The sequence below is a fragment of the Arachis duranensis genome, chromosome 7 (assembly GCF_000817695.3).
Source record: "Arachis duranensis cultivar V14167 chromosome 7, aradu.V14167.gnm2.J7QH, whole genome shotgun sequence".
Lineage (NCBI taxonomy): Eukaryota > Viridiplantae > Streptophyta > Magnoliopsida > Fabales > Fabaceae > Arachis > Arachis duranensis.
This window is the reverse complement of record NC_029778.3, coordinates 74,689,460-74,707,767: the sequence shown is the minus strand read 5'-3', so window position 1 is coordinate 74,707,767 and position 18,308 is coordinate 74,689,460. Positions and strand designations below refer to the sequence as shown.

The 18,308-nt window shown below is 34.6% G+C and overlaps 1 protein-coding gene across 1 annotated transcript; it reads right to left on the bottom strand.

Moving 5' to 3' along the window:
- Positions 1–1,780: 1,780 nt before the first annotated feature.
- Positions 1,781–6,569, bottom strand: LOC107459584 (receptor-like protein 13). Its single transcript, XM_016077817.3, has 2 exons — positions 6,130–6,569; positions 1,781–3,191 (listed from the first exon to the last, which is right to left on the bottom strand). The coding sequence occupies exons 1-2, from the start codon at positions 6,506–6,508 to the stop codon at positions 1,816–1,818; spliced, it is 1,755 nt and encodes a 584-aa protein (XP_015933303.1). The 5' UTR covers positions 6,509–6,569; the 3' UTR covers positions 1,781–1,815.
- Positions 6,570–18,308: the final 11,739 nt, after the last annotated feature.

Here is an 18,308-nt window from a genome sequence, read left to right as displayed (position 1 = left end):
TTATTTTTTTCGCAATCAATTCAAAATTCCCTTAAAATTCTTAACCAATGATGTGTATTCTATTACAATTTTTAGAGAAAACGACCCGAAATTCTACTCCCGGTTATTAATTTGATTGTTGTAACATTCTTCTAAACTTTGATTGGGAATCACTTGCTATTTAGTAAATTTGCGAACATTTGAGTTAAAAATTCTTTGAAAATTTTTAAGCCGGCATTTATCCCACGTCACTGCACCCGGGTTCAAACATTAATGAATGCGCCATGTATTGAAATGAGCTCTTTAGTATTGTGTGAATGAATATATAGTATAGATGTGTTGTGGTATTTAAGATTGGAGTTGTCTAATCCATCGGATAAAAAAAATTCAAAAAATATAAGGATAAGATCATGTCAACCAAAAAGAAACAGAGTAGCAAAAACAAAGCAATGGCAAAATAATAACATATTACAAACAAGTTGTTAGATTAATAATAATCAACTTAATCTTTCGCAAGAAAAATAAACATCAAATACGTTATTTTTTACTTATTTTTCAAAATTATAAGAGTACTTTATTTCACAATTTTTTTACAAAAAATAATTAAAAACATTTTTGGATATATATTGATTGCATTAAAAAAATTTATACTATCACTTCATCTTTTTATTTTATTTTAGGGTAAAGTATGTTTTTTTAATATTTGTAATTTTTTCAAAAATACCCATAAGATTTAATTATATACAATTTTATTTTTAACGTTTTCGATTTGTATTAAAATTATTCTTAGATGTTAATTTCATCTGAAATAGTGAGGATAAAATAAAAAACGTTAAGGGAGAGTTTTAAAACAAATCAAAAATATTAAAGATAAAATTGAATAAATTAAAAAAATTAAGGATAAAATTGAATAAAATTACACGTTAGAAATATTTAAAAAAAAAAGTGTAAACCTCAAAGCCACAAAATATACTTTACCTTTTATTTTATTTGATGAGAGTTCAGTTTGTCATTGTTGAATAACAAAGAATAAGTCATAACAGCATACAACTTCAAGATTCTAGTACCAAATGCAAAAGTATACACATCTTCATGTCTTTACAAAACACAATGCTTTGTAGTAGTGCAAGTCTCTTAACACTAGAGGAATCTCTCCACTCAAAACTGTTATTTGAAAGATCCATACTCTCAATGCTTTGTAGATTGTGGAAGCTTGCTGGAATTGGACCTTCCAAATGGTTGTCGGATAAGTTGAGTGCATGAAGGCCACTCAGGTCTCCTATTTGGTGTGGAATCTCTCCTGCCAATTGATCAGATGACAAATCCAAAACTGTCATGATTTCAAGCAATTCTGTGTTGTACGAAAGGGATAAACCTTTTACTATGAGTTGTAGTAATGGATTGAAAAGAAGACCAAACAACAGTGATTGTTTTCCTGAAGCAAATGTAGTATTATTAAATCAAGAAGGTACAGAGCCAGTGAAATTATTTCTTGAAAGGTCTAAGATGTGCAAATATCTTAATTGACATATTTGACTGGGAATCTGGCCTTGTAGCTGATTACCTGTGCATGCCTTTGACAGCCCTATTTATCAACTTCTCACAGCAAACTATTTAAGTTAGTGTAACTTGTTAATTTTATTTTCCTATTAACAAAGTCATGCAGGATATATCACCATACAAATACAACATCTAAGTGCAAAGAACAACGGAATTCAATAAATATTTTTATGAGAACTAGAGCGACTAGTTACTAAATTAAAGTCTAATACAAAATCTGTTTCTTTTTTACAAAGCACATAGGAAAACACACCAAACATCCTTGAGTAATTTATTTCATGATTTTAACTTCTTGCAGAAAGCATCTCCAAGAAAATGACCAAAACATTTAAGAAGGCACCATACAACAAAATAAAACCATAGGCTTCTCCAATAAGAATTGATCGAAAGAATTGTCACCAACACTAAGAGCACGGTGACATAGGATGCAGAGAAAGTCCAATAGAAGGAAGCTAAATCAAAGAAAGAATCGTCGCTCTTCTTTCCCTTGTGCAATGGGATTGGAGATGGTGGAACTCGTTTGTTGCTGTTGGTCCAATGGAGAAGTGGATTTCCTTCATAGTTGCTATCATCAAAGTTGGCAAATTGGTTTCCTCCAGGTGCTATACCAGATAGATTATTATAGGACACATTGAAGATCTCCAAAGAGTACAAGTCCTGAAGATCAAGAGGAATTTGTCCACTCAAACTGTTATTTGAAAGATCCAAGCTTTCTATGTTTTTTAGGTTGTGAAAGTTGTCAGGAATGGATCCATTCAGACGGTTGTGCGACAAATTGAGTGATTGGAGGCTTCTGAGATCTCCTAACTCGTGAGGAATCTCTCCTGTCAATTGGTTAGAGGACAAATCTAATGCTGACATAGTTTTAAGTGAAGAACCTTCATACGAAAAGAATGAGCCTTTTGTCATGAACTGCACTTCTCCCAACCTAAACTTAAGACGAAACATTGGTGCAATGTATCTTCTCGCTTGGCCATAAGATACCGAAGTTTCTATTCCATGCGAGACGATGATTTTTATGTCCCGAAATGCTATGTTATTCAAACAAGAAGGTACAGATCCAGTTATGTTATTACGTGAAAGGTCTAAAATCTGTAGGCTTTTTAACTGACATATCTGACTGGAAAGTTCGTCTTGCAATTGGTTTCCTGCTAATAAAAGAAACACCAAAGACTCAATGCCGTAGATGCTTCCCGGAATAGTTCCCGTGAAATCATTATCACTCAAATCAAGGACCACTAGATTGGGGCTATAGAAATCATCAATAGATATCACCCCAGTAAGACGATTTCCTTGCAGGCTCAAGAAAACTAAAGATGAAGGTATCCATAAATTATTGTCAAGTTCGCCACACAATTGATTATGAGACAAGTCTATAATGTTAAGACCACTAACTTGATGCGTATCTGATTGTGAGGTGCCTCCATCAAATATGTCCGGCACCTTGCCAGAGAAATTGTTGTACCCCAAATTTAATATTCTCAAGCTTGGCATGTGTCTTATTGAATCGGGTATGCTACCTCTTAAGGAGTTATGCGAGAGATCAAGAGTTCGGAGTGATATCATATTTTCCAGACATGTTCCCAAAGTTCCTTGGAGGTTATTACCATTCAAATGTAGCTCTTCAAGTTGCTTCATTCGACATATTATACCTAGATTTAAAAATTACAGTGTAAAGATAAATTAGAATAAGATGATTAGATTGAGAAATTTTTGTTATACTCATTGTATATAAAATATCATGTTAAATCATGTTATGATTAAATAGAGATATTTATTCTACTCAAATTCAGTCTCTACATGGATAATAGATTGTTTTTCTTGGATTTCGCTCGGATCGACTCCAACAAATAAATTTTTTTACAAAATTTGTCACAAGAATTCAATTCACAGAGTAGATGTGATTTCTTTTTGAGTTGCGTTATTGTTATTAGGATTTACAAACGGTGTAACCAATAAGAATAAAAAAGTAAAAATAATAAGTATAGAAAATAAGTAGCAAAAAAAACATGTATAGAAAATAAAAAATATAAATTATAAAATTTTTATTAAAATATAGAAAAATTGATAAATGTTTGAATAAACCGTCAAAATTGAAATAACGGAACCAAAAGAGATGAAACTGAAATGATTAGAAAAAAATAGAGAAAAAATCTAGAAGTCAACAACTTTATTAAATTTTGGCTAGTATATATCCAGCAAAAGAAAAGTAAGTAATTTCATATTATTGGATGAAATCTCACACTATTAAAAATATCATTGATAACTACTTGATGGCCATAAATCACAAAAATTACTGACCTTTTAGCACTCCTCAAACTTAGACTCAAGCGAACTTGGACACTAAATATAAATCATCTTGACCACGAAATCTAATCTTTTTATTTTTTTTAACCATAGACTAGCTTTACGCGAATATATATATTATATATATATATATTTAATTACTAAGATTAAATTTAATTTAAAAGCTAGATTACATGAAATAAAAAATTAAAATGACTATTCTGTCTGAGCAAAAGTGTGTTGCTTCTCATATCCCTAAATTATTGGTTGGAGGGGACTAATGACAAAACAATATAGGGAGGAGTTACGACAGTGACAATTAGAGATGACGGATACGAGACCAATGAAAAAAATAACGCAGCAAAAAAAAGTTCAAAAATTAGAGATTTGTTTTTTGGTTAGATATTTTGTTAAGAGGGAGAATAATAATTTTATTTTTTTGTTTCATGTAATCTAATTTTTAGAGTAGGTTTAATCTTGGTCATTAAATTCAATCCAATAATAATAATAATAATTACATCCTCACCTTTTTATTTAAAAAATTTATTCATAATATGTACAATAAAACTGTTTATTTGGTCCAATATGTATTAATAATGTAAATTAAACATCATTATCCTTAATTTTTAATTGTTTTTTGTAATATTTACCTCCAATTTACTCCAAATTCTTTTATATTAACTCTTTATCACCCACCATTACCTACCCTCCAAAAAACCTCATTGTTTGTTCGGCAGAAAAATTCTCCTTTCTCTACCGTCCCGCCGTGTGCGCAGCAACCTCATCTTACCACTATGTTTCTGCGCGACATGTAGCCTCCGTTGCTGCCGACCGGAACTGTCGCGCTCCACCTCCTCGCGCCAATGCCCTCGCCGGAAGAACTTCCGTCACTCCTCACGCGGCCGAACATCCGTGATCTGCAACTGTCAGCGTCGCCGACGTGAGTTGCAGCCCTGAACACTGCGCTCGCATCATCCGAGCGCTGTTGCCTGTGTCTTGTTGAATTATTCGAAGAATAAACATCCACAAAAACTGAAAAAGTGAACATCCAAAACCATACAAAAACGAACATCCAATGTGAACGTGTATAAATTATAACCAACAATCATCATTTACAACTAAGCACTTAAGAATAACCATACACGTTCACAGAGAAAGTGAACATCCGACGACAGGAAGAAGGCACAAACCAACTGTGTTGGAGGCACTAGACGTTCGGGTTGCTGCGGTGTTGCGAGCTCGACTCACACAATATGCGCGTCCTCCCTACGTACGGTGGCTTGTACAGACGACAGCGCCAGTCGGAAGAGTGTCGGCGCGATGTCCGACGGCGACTGGTAACCGTGGCGATACTGTACCGACTTTTGTTTCGAGGAGAGAGTGAGAGAAGAGTTTACACCGTATTGAGAGAGGGAGATAATCCTAATTTGATTCTGACAGAAATTATAATTTTATTCAAATTTTAAATAGAAAACTACTCAAAATTAATTAATTGCCATAACCACTCAAAATTAATTAATGGTCATAACTAACGAAAATCATAATTTAATTCAAATTTTAAATTAAAAACTACTCAAAATTAATTAATTGTCTCTAATTTAATTCTAATTTCAATTTAACTCTATTGTACATATTATATAAAACATACTTTAGCTCCTCTTACTTTTCATTAATCTTTTTCTCTCCTATTCACTTTTAATTATGACATGAATTTGAAAAGAAATAATGAATTGTATTAATTAAAGTTTTAAAAGTAACTTCATTTATTTACATAATTTCTTAGGAATGCCAATATTATTATTCAGCAAGTTTGTAAAGTGTAAACGTTGGATATTTAAATAATGAAAAAAATTATGAATTTTATGGTGTTTATAATTTAATATTTAATTTTTATTTAACTTATTTTTTATGATAAATTTTAAATATTTAATAATTATTTATTTTTATACTTTTAAAATTAAATATTAATTAGAGAAAAATACACAACGGAATATATATATATATTTTACGACAAAAAAATTACAATAAAAGACTATGAAAGAAATCTACCAGAAAAAGCAAATTCATCAAAATTTAGTAAAAACAAAGTCGACTTTATATAGATCGTGCGACATTAAAAAAAAAAAAATCATTGGTAAGATCATGTGAAAAAATCTAATAAAGAAGCAAGATCAGAGTACTCTATCCAAACAATTTAAGGACACTTGGAGAAAAAACTAATTAAATTGTGAAAAAGATCAATTGTATGTTAATGTAGTATTTCTTTTTAAACGAATACACGAGGTCAGATTAGAGGGTGCATACCTTCATAAAAAACGAAGTCTTGAAAGCAATTATGGGACAAATCGAGGCTAGTGAGTTCCTTAAAGCTCAGGAACAAGGACCAGTTTATGTGTGGAGATAAACAATCTCCATTTATATCATGCTTTCCTAGATTCTGTAGAGAGAGATTGAAGACACGGCCGGAGGAAGAATCACATGTAACTCGCTCCCAGTGACAGCAATCACTGTTTGGGTGATCCACCCAAGAAGGCAGCAAAGTTTCGTTACAATAAGCAGCCTTGAATTCAAGAAGCGACTTCTTCTCTTCTGGAAAGCAGCCATTAACGTTGCCAAACACTTCAACCAACACTATAGTAGTTACCACTAATACCAGCAATGGCATCTTCTTAGGCCAGTCCATCTCAAATAGCAATTAGAAGATAAACTATTTCAGTGCTTAATTCTCTATTTCTTGTGTTATGCGAAATTTAATGGCTACATATCTATGATTAGCCCGCTACACACGTCTATGCTGAGTCTAAGTCAATTCGATAAAGACGACAAAACGTAATGTCTTTGTTGTCCTTTCTTTCTTCGTAATTTAAACTGGCCTACTCGTGGAAATTGAATACTATTACTACGTACTTGCCGAATTTGTTTGTGGTTATAATTGTCATTGTGCCAAAAGCTAAAAAATGGCGTTTAATTTGTAAAAAAAAAAAAAATTAAGAATTAATATTTAATTCAAAAAGTATAATAATAAAATTGACCTTTGTTTAATAGTAATAATATTAGCTAGGTAATTAATTTTTTCGCTAATATCAGTTATTTTTTTAAAATTATTTTATTTATTTTAAAATTTAGATCTTAAATCATAAATTTTTAACCTTAAATCTTAAATTATAAATTTAAATACTAAAATTGAATAATATTTACTAACTAAAAGTTAGTTCTTTATATTTATTTTTGAGTAATTAACATCTATATTATTTATGGTAAATTCTATCCAATCCTCTCTAAAACAAATGATAAGTTATTCCTTACGATATGTCTAATTATTATTACATAAAATTGATTAGCTTATCATGATTAATTTTAACTCTAAATTCAATTTAAATTTTAATAACATAACTAATTAACTATGATATAATTTTTTGTAAATTATAAAACTCCCTAGATAGTTTGATTAAATGTTAATATTTATCATTTTGGTTAATATTCATGAAATTATGCATTTAACTTTTTCTTTTCCCTTTAGATAATTGAGTTTAATGTCTGATGTTGTCTGATATATGAAAAAATTTATTATGACAGTTGTTACAGACAAAAAGAAAACGTAATTGACCCAACGATTAAGGCCATAACCGACTTCATGGGATAATGGCCAGGTGCCACAACGGATATGTTATCATATTCTGCAAGCGCTGAATCCTGGCAAACAATGCGCCATAATGAGCACTTAATACAGGAAAAACGGCAATCCTAAAGGGCTAGGAATAAAAGGACGAGAAACCATCAGATAAACACTAGAAACTTACTTACAACCTCACACTCTAGTGACTTTGGTATTGGAGTATCTTGTAGGTTGTCCCCCGGCCTGGTTCAACAGTTGACGAAGTTGGGATCTCCTACCTTCACCTCTTCAGATTGTAACCTCACTCCGAGCACGAACATTTGGCGCCGTCTGTGGAGATCCTGCTTTATCAACAATCATGGCCGAACAACGGATTCAATCTACTGTCAATCTAAAAACTCCACTGAAAAGCCAACACTAGGAAGATGGACATGAAACAGCACTCACGCCAAGTTTTGAAGAAGCCCCTTCGGGCTATGAAAATTGTGAACCCGTCAATCAGGAAGGTCGTCATTTCGCTGGCTTAGGTGATGACTATCACCATGCCATGCAAGAAACGCGACAAAGAGTTGGAACGATATCAACTTGAGCTTCAATGGCAATTGCCTGAACGCTCGTTATCTAGGCAGTCCCATTCTCAAAGTCGCCCTATTAGGGAACGGGATGAACCTCGCAATGGGAACCATGAACGCAATAGGGAGCATCGGCAAGATTCGCCTTCTCCCCCATATCATAAAGACGAGAGAGGGTCACCTTGTCGACACAGCGATTCTCGAGCGAGAGAGGAATCAAGATCCTCTCAGTCTAAAATGAGGAGGACTCCGCAAAGAAGTCCAACTCCTAAAAGGCCTAGAAAATTCCGAGAACACGTCATTATGGGTCAGACTCCATTTGCCTCCCACGTCTTACAAGTTCGATTGCCGAAACATTTCGATAAGCTTACTGAGTTGAAGTATGACAACAAAATGGATCCTAAGGAGCATATTGATGCCTTTAAAACGAGGATGAACCTAGAAGGAGTTGATGATGCCATCCGGTGTAAGGCTTTTTCGATAACCCGGTCGAGACCCGCCATGGTATGGTTTAACACCTTACCCACTGGATCAATATCCTCCTTTGTAGACATTAAAGTTAAGTTTTTGGCTCACTTCATCACCAGGAGAACTCAAGCAAAACACATGATTTCACTTTTGGGAGTAGAACAATGGGTAGGGGAAAGCATTTGAGACTATCTAGATCGGTTCAACAAAGCACTTTTAGAGGTGAACACTTGAACCTCTGAAGTCGGGTGTCTATGCTTGATTGCTGGACAATTCGAAGGAGATTTTTGTAGACACTTGACCTCCAAGGATGTAAAATCCATGGAAGAAATCCATCAAATCGTGTTAGAATACATGTGAGATGAGGATGTGTCAAAGGTAGTCTCCACTAAAAGGAAAAACCCGGCACCATCTCCTCAAAAAGGAGGAAACTCGGGACATACTTTGAACTCAAAATATTCATTTTTCAAAATTGGAAAATCCAACTCATACACTCTCTTGGTAGCCTCCCTTGCTGAAGTTTATCAACAAGTTTCTCATAGAGGCATCTTGCCAAAAGCAAGGCAGATCCAATCAAGAGTCTCATTAAACAAATTCCAATATTGCGATTACCACAAGTCCCATGATCACAAGACTGAAGATTGTAATGATCTGAAGGATGCCTTGGAACAAGCAATTCAAGACGAAAAGCTTCCTGAGTTCATCCAACACGTACGGCCGCCAAGATGGCATAATGAGAAAGAATATCAGAAAACCAGAAACCCAAGGAGCTCCAGACCTCCAGAGAATATGGAAGAGACAGCACAGGTTGTGGTCAACGTAGTGGTTGGAAGTAATAAGTTGCTAAGATCTAACAATGCTGTGAAAAAGAGACGTCAAAGGTGCAACCTCGAAAGTTTTCAAGGTAACAAGCATCTTGGCAGTCTAGTTCACATAGGATGATTTTCAGGCCGTCACATCGAAAGAAGACAAGCCCCTCATTATAACGGCCAGATTAGGTAATGGTATTGTGAAGAGGATCCTCATTAATACCGGCGCAGACTCAAATCTCCTTTTTTGGAACGCATTTGATGCTCTGGGGTTAAAGGATCAGCACCTAAAACCCCACCTCCCGGGAGTCGTTGGCCTGGGGGATCACCATATAAAGACGGATGGAGCTGTGAATCTTCTCGTTACCTTAGGGGAAGGCACGAACGTAAGGGCGGTGCAAGTTGAATTCGTTGTTCTCCAAGATTCTACAGCCTAGTGTTTGTCTCTGGAAAAAGGTGGTAGGGCACACTTCCCCGATTATATGCCTCCTGGAGATGCACAGCAAAGAGACAATATCCGGGTTAGCTACTGGATGAGTCAGGTTTGACTGTATAATCGACAGATGAGCTCATTGACCATAGGGTAAGCATGCATCATTTGCATTTGTGTGTATTGTTTGGGTGTGTATCTTATATTTGGCTTGTCTATTTGAATAATTGTATATATATGCTAAATGAACTAATTGTTGTAGCTGTTCTCTCTGTAACAACCCAGTTTTCGAGTATGCGAGATCTTTTCTGAAGACACGGAGTTCTCTGGAAGATCAGTGAAGGGAACACCTCTACTATATCATCAAGCATCTCAATCCACATCATAATTATGTCATCTTTAAGCCAGAACCTCTTTTGAGGCAAGCTCGACAACGCGGCTGCGGAGAACCTAGTTTTTGAACCGTATCGGTTAGGAGTTTTGATTCTGGTTTCCATAAATAGTCTCAGTTTGACGAACCGGACCCGATTCATGAGAGAAAAGAAATAGTAATATGATATTATTATTATATTAATATTAGATATGCTTGAATAATATTATAATATTATTTGATCTGCTTTAGCTAAAAATAGGAGATCGGTTTAACCGGGTTCACAGTTTACTGGTGCAGCTTAGCACCAACACTCTTTGATGACCTTAGTAATGCTAATGCCTCATAATACATGTTCTATTCTCATATTAAAAATGTTACTAGTGTCATTTATGCTAGTAGCTCATAAAAGAATTTTTAGAGATGTTTTTACAAGTGTTCCGATACATCTAGTTTTAGTAGTTATACACCTGAGATATTTTAATATTATTTTAATCCACCTCCAAGCCAACTAATTACAACTCACCTTACACCCCCAAGACCTCCAAGGCTGTCTCATTTCTTCATTTTGGCTGAAAATTACAAGAGAGAAAAGAGATAAACTTTCATGACACTTAAATCTTCAAAGCTTGATTTCTTCTGAACTAAAACTCAAATCAAAACTTCGATTTCACCAAAATGATCCTCTATTCTTCCTCTACATAACCATGTAACTTATCAAGGTTGGAATCAAGGTTGAATTCAGTTTTCAAGGAAGCATGCTTAAAACATGTGTTTTCTTGATGTTCTTCCTTAGGAATCATACTTAACTTGACTTGTCGGCCAAGAAATGTTAATTTCAAGCAAGTTTAAGGTGAGAAATATCTTCCTAACATGCTGAATGAGATTCGGTCAGTTGAGGGTTTGTGGATTTAAAGTTGTTCTTGATGTGTTTTAGGAGGAAAAAGTGCAAAAAGAACATCTAAAAGCATAACCGGATTTGAGGCAGCAAATCAAGGTAGAGTTTGGTAAAATTAATCTTGATAAGTTGTGTTTGAGTTGTGCGATTATGATATGGTTTGGTTATGCTTGGAATTAATTGTTTATACGAGTGATTCTTGTTCAAATTTTGGTGAAAATTTGATGAAATTTTATGATATTCAACTTTAAATTTGTATTCTTCATGGCTGCTGGAAACCAAAACCCAAATCCTTAACTTAGGATTCAATTTTTGTTAAAATCAAGTATAAAAGATGGGGTTTTGGTGGCTGCTAATTTATTTTGAATTATGGTAAAAATCAGTTGTTGAAAAGATTGAAAAACGGGTGAAAACAAAGAAAGAATATAAAAATTTTACGAAGAATACTTTGAGTGTGGTGAACAACAATGAAGAACATATTTTTGATCCATAAAAGGGCAAGGAAGTAATTATTTTGGTGTTTGGGGGGTTATTTTGTAATTTTCAAAAGTTATGGTGGTTAAAGTAGAAATATTAAAAGTTACAGGTGGTAAAAAGTGAATTTTAAAGGTTAAATTTAAAAAGGGATCATTTTCGAAAATTTAATAATAAAATAATAAATGATAATAAAATATTAAATAATAATATTTAATTATAAATAATAAAATAATGCAGAAAAGGCATTTTTTCGTAAAAGTTTTAGAAAGACAACTTTAAGTGCAGAATCTCATAATTACCTTCATAAAATACTTAGCGAGTGGTAATAACATATTAGTGAGACAAAGACAAAGGAAAGATATAAGTTTGAAGAAAAAGTCTGTAAAGTTTTAATGACAGAAACTAACAAATACTAGTGAACGAACTAGAAGCAACATAGTTAGTTCTTGAGTTGCGCCTAGAGTCAGGTATTATATGAAAAGTTAAATTGTTTCAGTATAGACTTAATGAACCTATACTTGGGACAGGCTAATTATTCATACCAAAATTTACATAAGCTATAAAACACATACTTTAAAAAGAGAAACCAAAGCAGAGTAAAGAGACAAAGAGGAAATAGTTATATGATAAAGAGAATAGAGAACAAGCAGAGAGCCTGTTGAAAGGTCATTTGTTGCATTAAGGCAACTCCAGAGATATTTGTGGGTACATCTGCTGCATTGAGGCAGTCAGATAGATGGTGGTACGACGACTGAGAGGGCTTTCTTGGGATACTTAGCTATAATGCTATTCTGTAGGTCAGAGGACTCTTAATGAGGTATCAAGAAAACACAACTAGTATATACTCCTGTAAGTCAAGGGACTCTTACAGTGAGTGTGTATGTGTGCTCCTGTAAGTCAAAGGACTCATATAGTGAGTGTGTTGGACAGACTAGCTCCGCCCTGCAAGTCAAATGACTCTTGCAGTAGGTTGCTAGTGCCGCCCTGCAAGTCAAAGGACTCTTGCGATGGGTATTGCCAACAGGGAAGCCTTACCTGGTCAGAAGACTTCGGGTAATGTCGGGAGCAGGTATGAAACCGACAAATGAGCTCATTACCAGCATTAGGGCTAGACATGCATCATATTTGGTTATGCATTTCCTCTTTTATGACTATTGTATGGATGTATGTTTTCTCTGTTTGTATTTGTGTTTTATTTTCTTGTATTCTTTTGTTTGTGTTCTGCTTTCTCTTTTCTCTATTTTCTTTATTTATCTGTATCTTCTATTTACTGCTTCTTTGTATTTTGCTATTTGTCTGCTAAACAACACAGAATTAATGAACGTAACTAATAACCCCGGCCCTACTAAGAACTCCCCAGTTCTTACCCCTTCTCTCTCTTTTTCCCCTTTAGATGGAAGAGTACCCTTCTATTCCGAGGGTTACCTGAAACTGTAGGTCGTCTCAGACGAGATCTTCTGTACTGGTCGGCGCGGTTGAGTCTGACTTGATGATGGTGGCCGGAGCTGTCGTGTCCGACTTGTTGGACTTGGTGGTGGTACTGATCCTTTGTCACCGGAGGGTGGTGGTACCTGCAAGGGACTCCGATGCTTAAGTTAGCAAGGGTATTAAGCAGGTTTTTTGTAGAATCAAAGTATGAGTTATACCTGGGTGCTCTAGTGTATTTATAATGGTGTAGAATGATCTGTCTCTGGGATAAGATAGTTATCTTATCTTATCTTTGAGTGAAGTTATCTTATCTTTAAGGGAACCGCCTTCATCTTTCTAGGCTTCGAGCTGCCTTTAGATTTGGGTCGTGTTCATCTTTTTTGGGCCTTATTAGGCCTCCGTAGCAGTTTGGCCAACCTCTTTCGTAAAGAAGTCGGGTAGTCCTGGTCTGAACAGATCGGTCGATTTGTCGTCGATCAGCCCGGGTCGTACAGCTTGACCTAGGGTATGACACCTTCCGTAGTCCATTGATGATCATTCTGCAAAAGGGTTCTGTTAGGATAGTCTACTGAGTCTAGAGCAAGATTCGTTTTCTGTTTATACGTATATACCGTCAGACCAGCCGACATCTACACCTCGTTTATCTATGAACTTTAGCGTAAGTCCTTCGTACGATGTTGCTGTTTTGTGGCCACTCAATGAATTACCAGAGAGATGCTCTTTGATGACATATGATCGTGCAGAGGAGTAGTAGACGATCTTTCACCTTTTGACAACTATCTACCTTATTTGAGTTTTGAAGACCTAGAACATACCTTTCCTCTTTTCAGTAGTTTAGAGGGACTAGGTGAGTATAGAGTCTAGGCTAGCCTAGGCGCTAGCTTAGGGACCTTTTGAACAGGTCAGGACTTGGGATGTTGTATATATATATAGTTATTAATGAACCTATACTTGTGACATGTTAACTATTCATATCGAAATTTACATATGCTATAAAACACATACGTTAAAAAGAGAAACCAAAGCAGAGTAAAGAGACAAAGATAAAAGAGTAATATGATAAAGAGAATAGAGAACAAGCAGAGAGGGCCTGTTGAAAGGTCATTTGTTGCATTAAGGCAATTCCAGAGATATTTGTAGGTATATCTACTGCATTGAGGCAGTCAGATAGATGGTAATACGACCACTGAGAGTGCTTTTTTGGGATACTTAGCAATAATGCTATTCTCACCTCCTACAGATTTTCCTTTTCAGGACAAACGAAGATTGATGGTACCTTTATTGCTAGTACCACAAAATTATCCTTTAAAAGAAGTAATGGTAACTTGTAGTTTTTTTTTTCAAAAATTTTTCATGTCCTGGAAGCGGAATAAAAATGCATGGTTAAGAAAATTTGATATAAAAAAATAGACAAAAATTAGACACCAAGTAATAAACTGTGATTTAGATGTGATTTTTTTTCATTTCTAGTTGAAAAAGTTTTTGTTTTTTTTTTACTTTGTTTGAAGATTTATTTATGTTTAGGCAAAAATTATACTTTTGTTTTGAGATTGAATTAAGAAAACGAAATTTCATCGTCAAAAAAGTTGGAAAGTAGGTCTTCTGGAGCGACAAACAAGAAAGCATAATCTTACATGACAAAAATCTATGTACTGAGAATTATATATTAAGACCTGTTATTGAAAAACTATGTTATCTCTGATATTTTGTTTTTGAATTATGACTTTTAATTTTTAGTGACCGTGTGTGAATTAAAAATTATGTTATGATGTTTGATTTATGATTATTATTTTTTATTATTACGAGATTTTAAAGTTTGAGTTCCAAAAATGGCATTTTAAATAGAAAAAAATTATCTTAATTCAGTTAAAATAGCGGCTTCACCAACCATTTTAAAAGAGTAAAAGAATGACATTTTAAGTGGTAAAAAATGGCAGTTTCAATCCTATTTTAAAAAGTTTAAAATTGTCATCATAATTAAGTAAAAATAGTGGTTAAATATGTCATTTTATTCAAGAAAAAAAGGTCATTTCAACTGCCATTTTAAAAAGAGAAAGCGTCATTATATCTTTGTAAAAATGACAGTTAAAAACTGTCATTTTAAGCAACAAAAAACTGCCGTTATTCAAATAAAAAATAACGGTTTTGAACCATTATTTTATAAAAAAACGTCATTATATTATAGTAAAAACAGCGATTCTAATTACCATTTTATGTGATTAAAGTGATAGTTAAAATCGTCATTTTAAACATAATAAAAATTGTCTTATTATTTTTGTTAATTGTGGCCGTTTTTATAAAAACGCCATAATAACTAAAATGGTGTTTAGGATAACGACGTTATTTTTAATAATAACAAAAGTTGAAACTGTTGTAATTACTTTAAAAAAAAGCCATTTTAACTAACTTTTTTTTGTAATGCTAGTCCTTGAGGCAGACATGCATCGGGTGAAGACTCCCCGTTTTGTTTCTTTCTAATTTCTTTTTTTTTGTTTGTGTTTCTGAGCTGCTAAGCCTTGTTTACAATTAAAAAATGATGGAAAGTTTAAAATTAATCCCATCAAGTAATTTAGATTTTTTAAATAATAAAATTAAAAAATTTATATTTTTTCAAACATAATTTTTGAACTTTAATTTTTAAAATATGATTTCTGAACTATAAAAATTATCAAGTTCGCCTAACCCTCCACTTAAGTTTTTTGAAAGACGATATATCATTGTCTAGAAAATAGTATATAGATCTACAAACAATATATAGGAATACACAAAAATACACAAACAACAAACATGGTTTCTTTAAGGATTTTTTTAATTATAAATTAAAAAAAATAAGCCATATTTAACAATGACAACCATTGTTATCGTCTCTAAAAATACATAAGTACATCGGAATAAGACATATTTAACAAAAAAATTAATTATAAATTAAAAAATAACTATTTCTCAAAAGTAATCCACTTCAAATATATCAGATTGAAAAGTTAACAATAGTAACCATTATTATCATTTCCAGAATACATATGAGTACATAAAAGTACATAGGATAACAATCCACTTTAAATATGGCTTATTCCGGTGCACCTATATATTTTTAGAGACGATAACAATAGTTATCATTGTTAAAAATGGCATAATTTTTTTAATTTATAATTAAAAAAAATCTTTGAAGAAGTCATGCTTGTTGTCTGTGTATTTTTGTATATTCCTGTATACTGTTTGTAGATCTATATACTATTTTCTAGACAATGATATGAATTAAAAATGTGTTTTTCAAAAAACTTGAGTGGAGTTCGCCCAGGGATTAGGCGAACTCTATAAAATTTATAGAATTCGCCGGGGTCTGGCCAACTTGCTTAAATGCAAAAAAAAAAAATCGTATTTTGGACATTAAAGTCCAAAAATCATCTTTGGGAAATTATGAATTTTTTTATTTTATTATTGAAAAAATCCTCAAGAGATTTTTTCATTTATAAAATAAAATAATTAATTACTTCCCCAGAAAAAAATTTTCCAGCTTTATTTGACAAAGAAAATATGGATAGAGATAATATGTCCACAGACACTTAATTAGTGTAATTTGTGTCCATCCTAACAGGAAGAAGATAGAGACATTAACAAAAGACATAACTTATTTTTTATTTTTTCTTTCATTATTCTTGTTAATTTTTCATAATTATATTTTTTATTATTATATTTTTTGTCTCAAATTTTTTGAATTAAAAAAATAAAAATAAATTAGATTTTCATAATTTATTTTAGTTTATCACCAAACAGAATATAAAAATACAAAATGTTGTATTTCTATTTTTTATATTTTGTTCCCAATGTCTTATCTTATCATATTCTCAAAAACAAATAAGCCTTAAATACACATGTATAACATGTCTTTCATAACATCTTAATCGAGGATTTTTTTCATTTATAAAATAAAATAATTAATTATTTTTCCAGAAAAGATTTTCCAGCTTTATTTTCAAGAATACGATTTGTCCTACTTGTCGGTTGCTGGACTGTTCGGGTAAGGATGAGGGGGAGGCGCTTTGATCGTTGTGGCCGTGCGAGCGTTGGTGAACCGAGCTGTCAAGGTACCGATGTGTGAAGGAGGAGAAGGGGGGTGTCACCTGCAAAGACACTCCGACGCCCTAGTCAGTGAGTGTACGGGTGAGTATAAGGTCTAGTATGTGATGTACCTTGGGGGAGGATAGGACCCTTCCCTTATATACCATGTCAGGTGTGGGTCCCAGGAGGGCAGAGCCCACCTTCCTCGAAGCTTCCTTGTACAGCTGTGGTGGCCAGTTGTCCCGGAAGGATGTGCGGGTCGGATATGGGTGTGCGATCCAACTGTTAAGGTCGGGTGGTGACCGGGTCGGGTAGGCCCAAGTTCTTTCTTGGGCCAGGCCGTAACAGTGCCCCCGACGCGTGAGCAACAGTCGTGTGGGCTGTTGGTGACGCGACATTTCTGACCTCATTCGTTGTCGCCAATTCGGCCGTCCGTGGAGGGGACGTGCCTCCTGCGCGCATGCCTGTTTGTTGCTGGGGCGATCTGTTACCACCTCGTTTCTCGTGCAGAGCATTAAATGCTCATAATGGGTTTAAAACCCTTTGTGCAAAGACCAATATGCCCCTCGACTTTCGCGCTCCTTTTGGTGGTGGTTTTAAAACTGTTCTGCAACGCCTTTGGTGGTCATTTGGCGTTTGTCCATCCATTGTTGATTCTGCCACCTCCATCTTTCTCTGCTCTCAAGTTCCAGGGCGTCTTTACAGTCTTCCTTTTGGTTCTTTGCTACTAGTGCAGGTAATTGTGCTTTTTTATGTCCTCTTTCTCTGTTTTTGTGCATGCCGTTTATTTAGCCTTGCATGATGGTCGATTTTAGGCCCTAGGTAGGGGGGTTGCCATCCTAGTGTAGCTTTTGTTTGGGTCTTGTCTTTTTTATCCAAATTTAGCGTTAGTTACCGAATAGAGCTTCTGCATTCACTCCGAGTAGCCGACACTGACTGGATGGTCCCCCCGTGTAGGTATGGCACGCATCGCCTCCCGGGCTTCCCTTTCTCCTGCGGCGTACGACCCCTACGCCTGGGTTGTATCCGATTTAAAGGACTCCCCTAATCAAATGGGCGAGGAAGAGCTCACCGAGTTCCGTCAACACGAGTACCTCTGCGGCAGAACCGACGAGGAGGCCAACTACGACGTTTTCGTGCCGGCTCCTAACAGCGTTTATACGAGATCAACTTTCGGTCTCCTCGGGTTGCCGACTGGATTTGGTTCTATAAATCCATGTTTACTCAGGTGGGGGTTCGTATTCCTTTCTCCGCCTTCCAGATGGCGCTTCTGGGCCGGGTTTCCGTGGTACCATCACAGCTGCATCCGAACAGTTAGACTTCGATCCGCTGTTTCGAGATGGTATGTGAATATCT

Coding starts and splice junctions, on each gene's coding strand:
- LOC107459584 (XM_016077817.3), bottom strand. CDS start 6,508: ATGGACTGGCCTAAGAAGATGCCATTGCTGGTATTAGTGGTAACTACT. Junction 3,192..6,129: donor AGACTTCGTTTTTTATGAAG/GTATGCACCCTC, acceptor TTTTAAATCTAG/GTATAATATGTCGAATGAAG.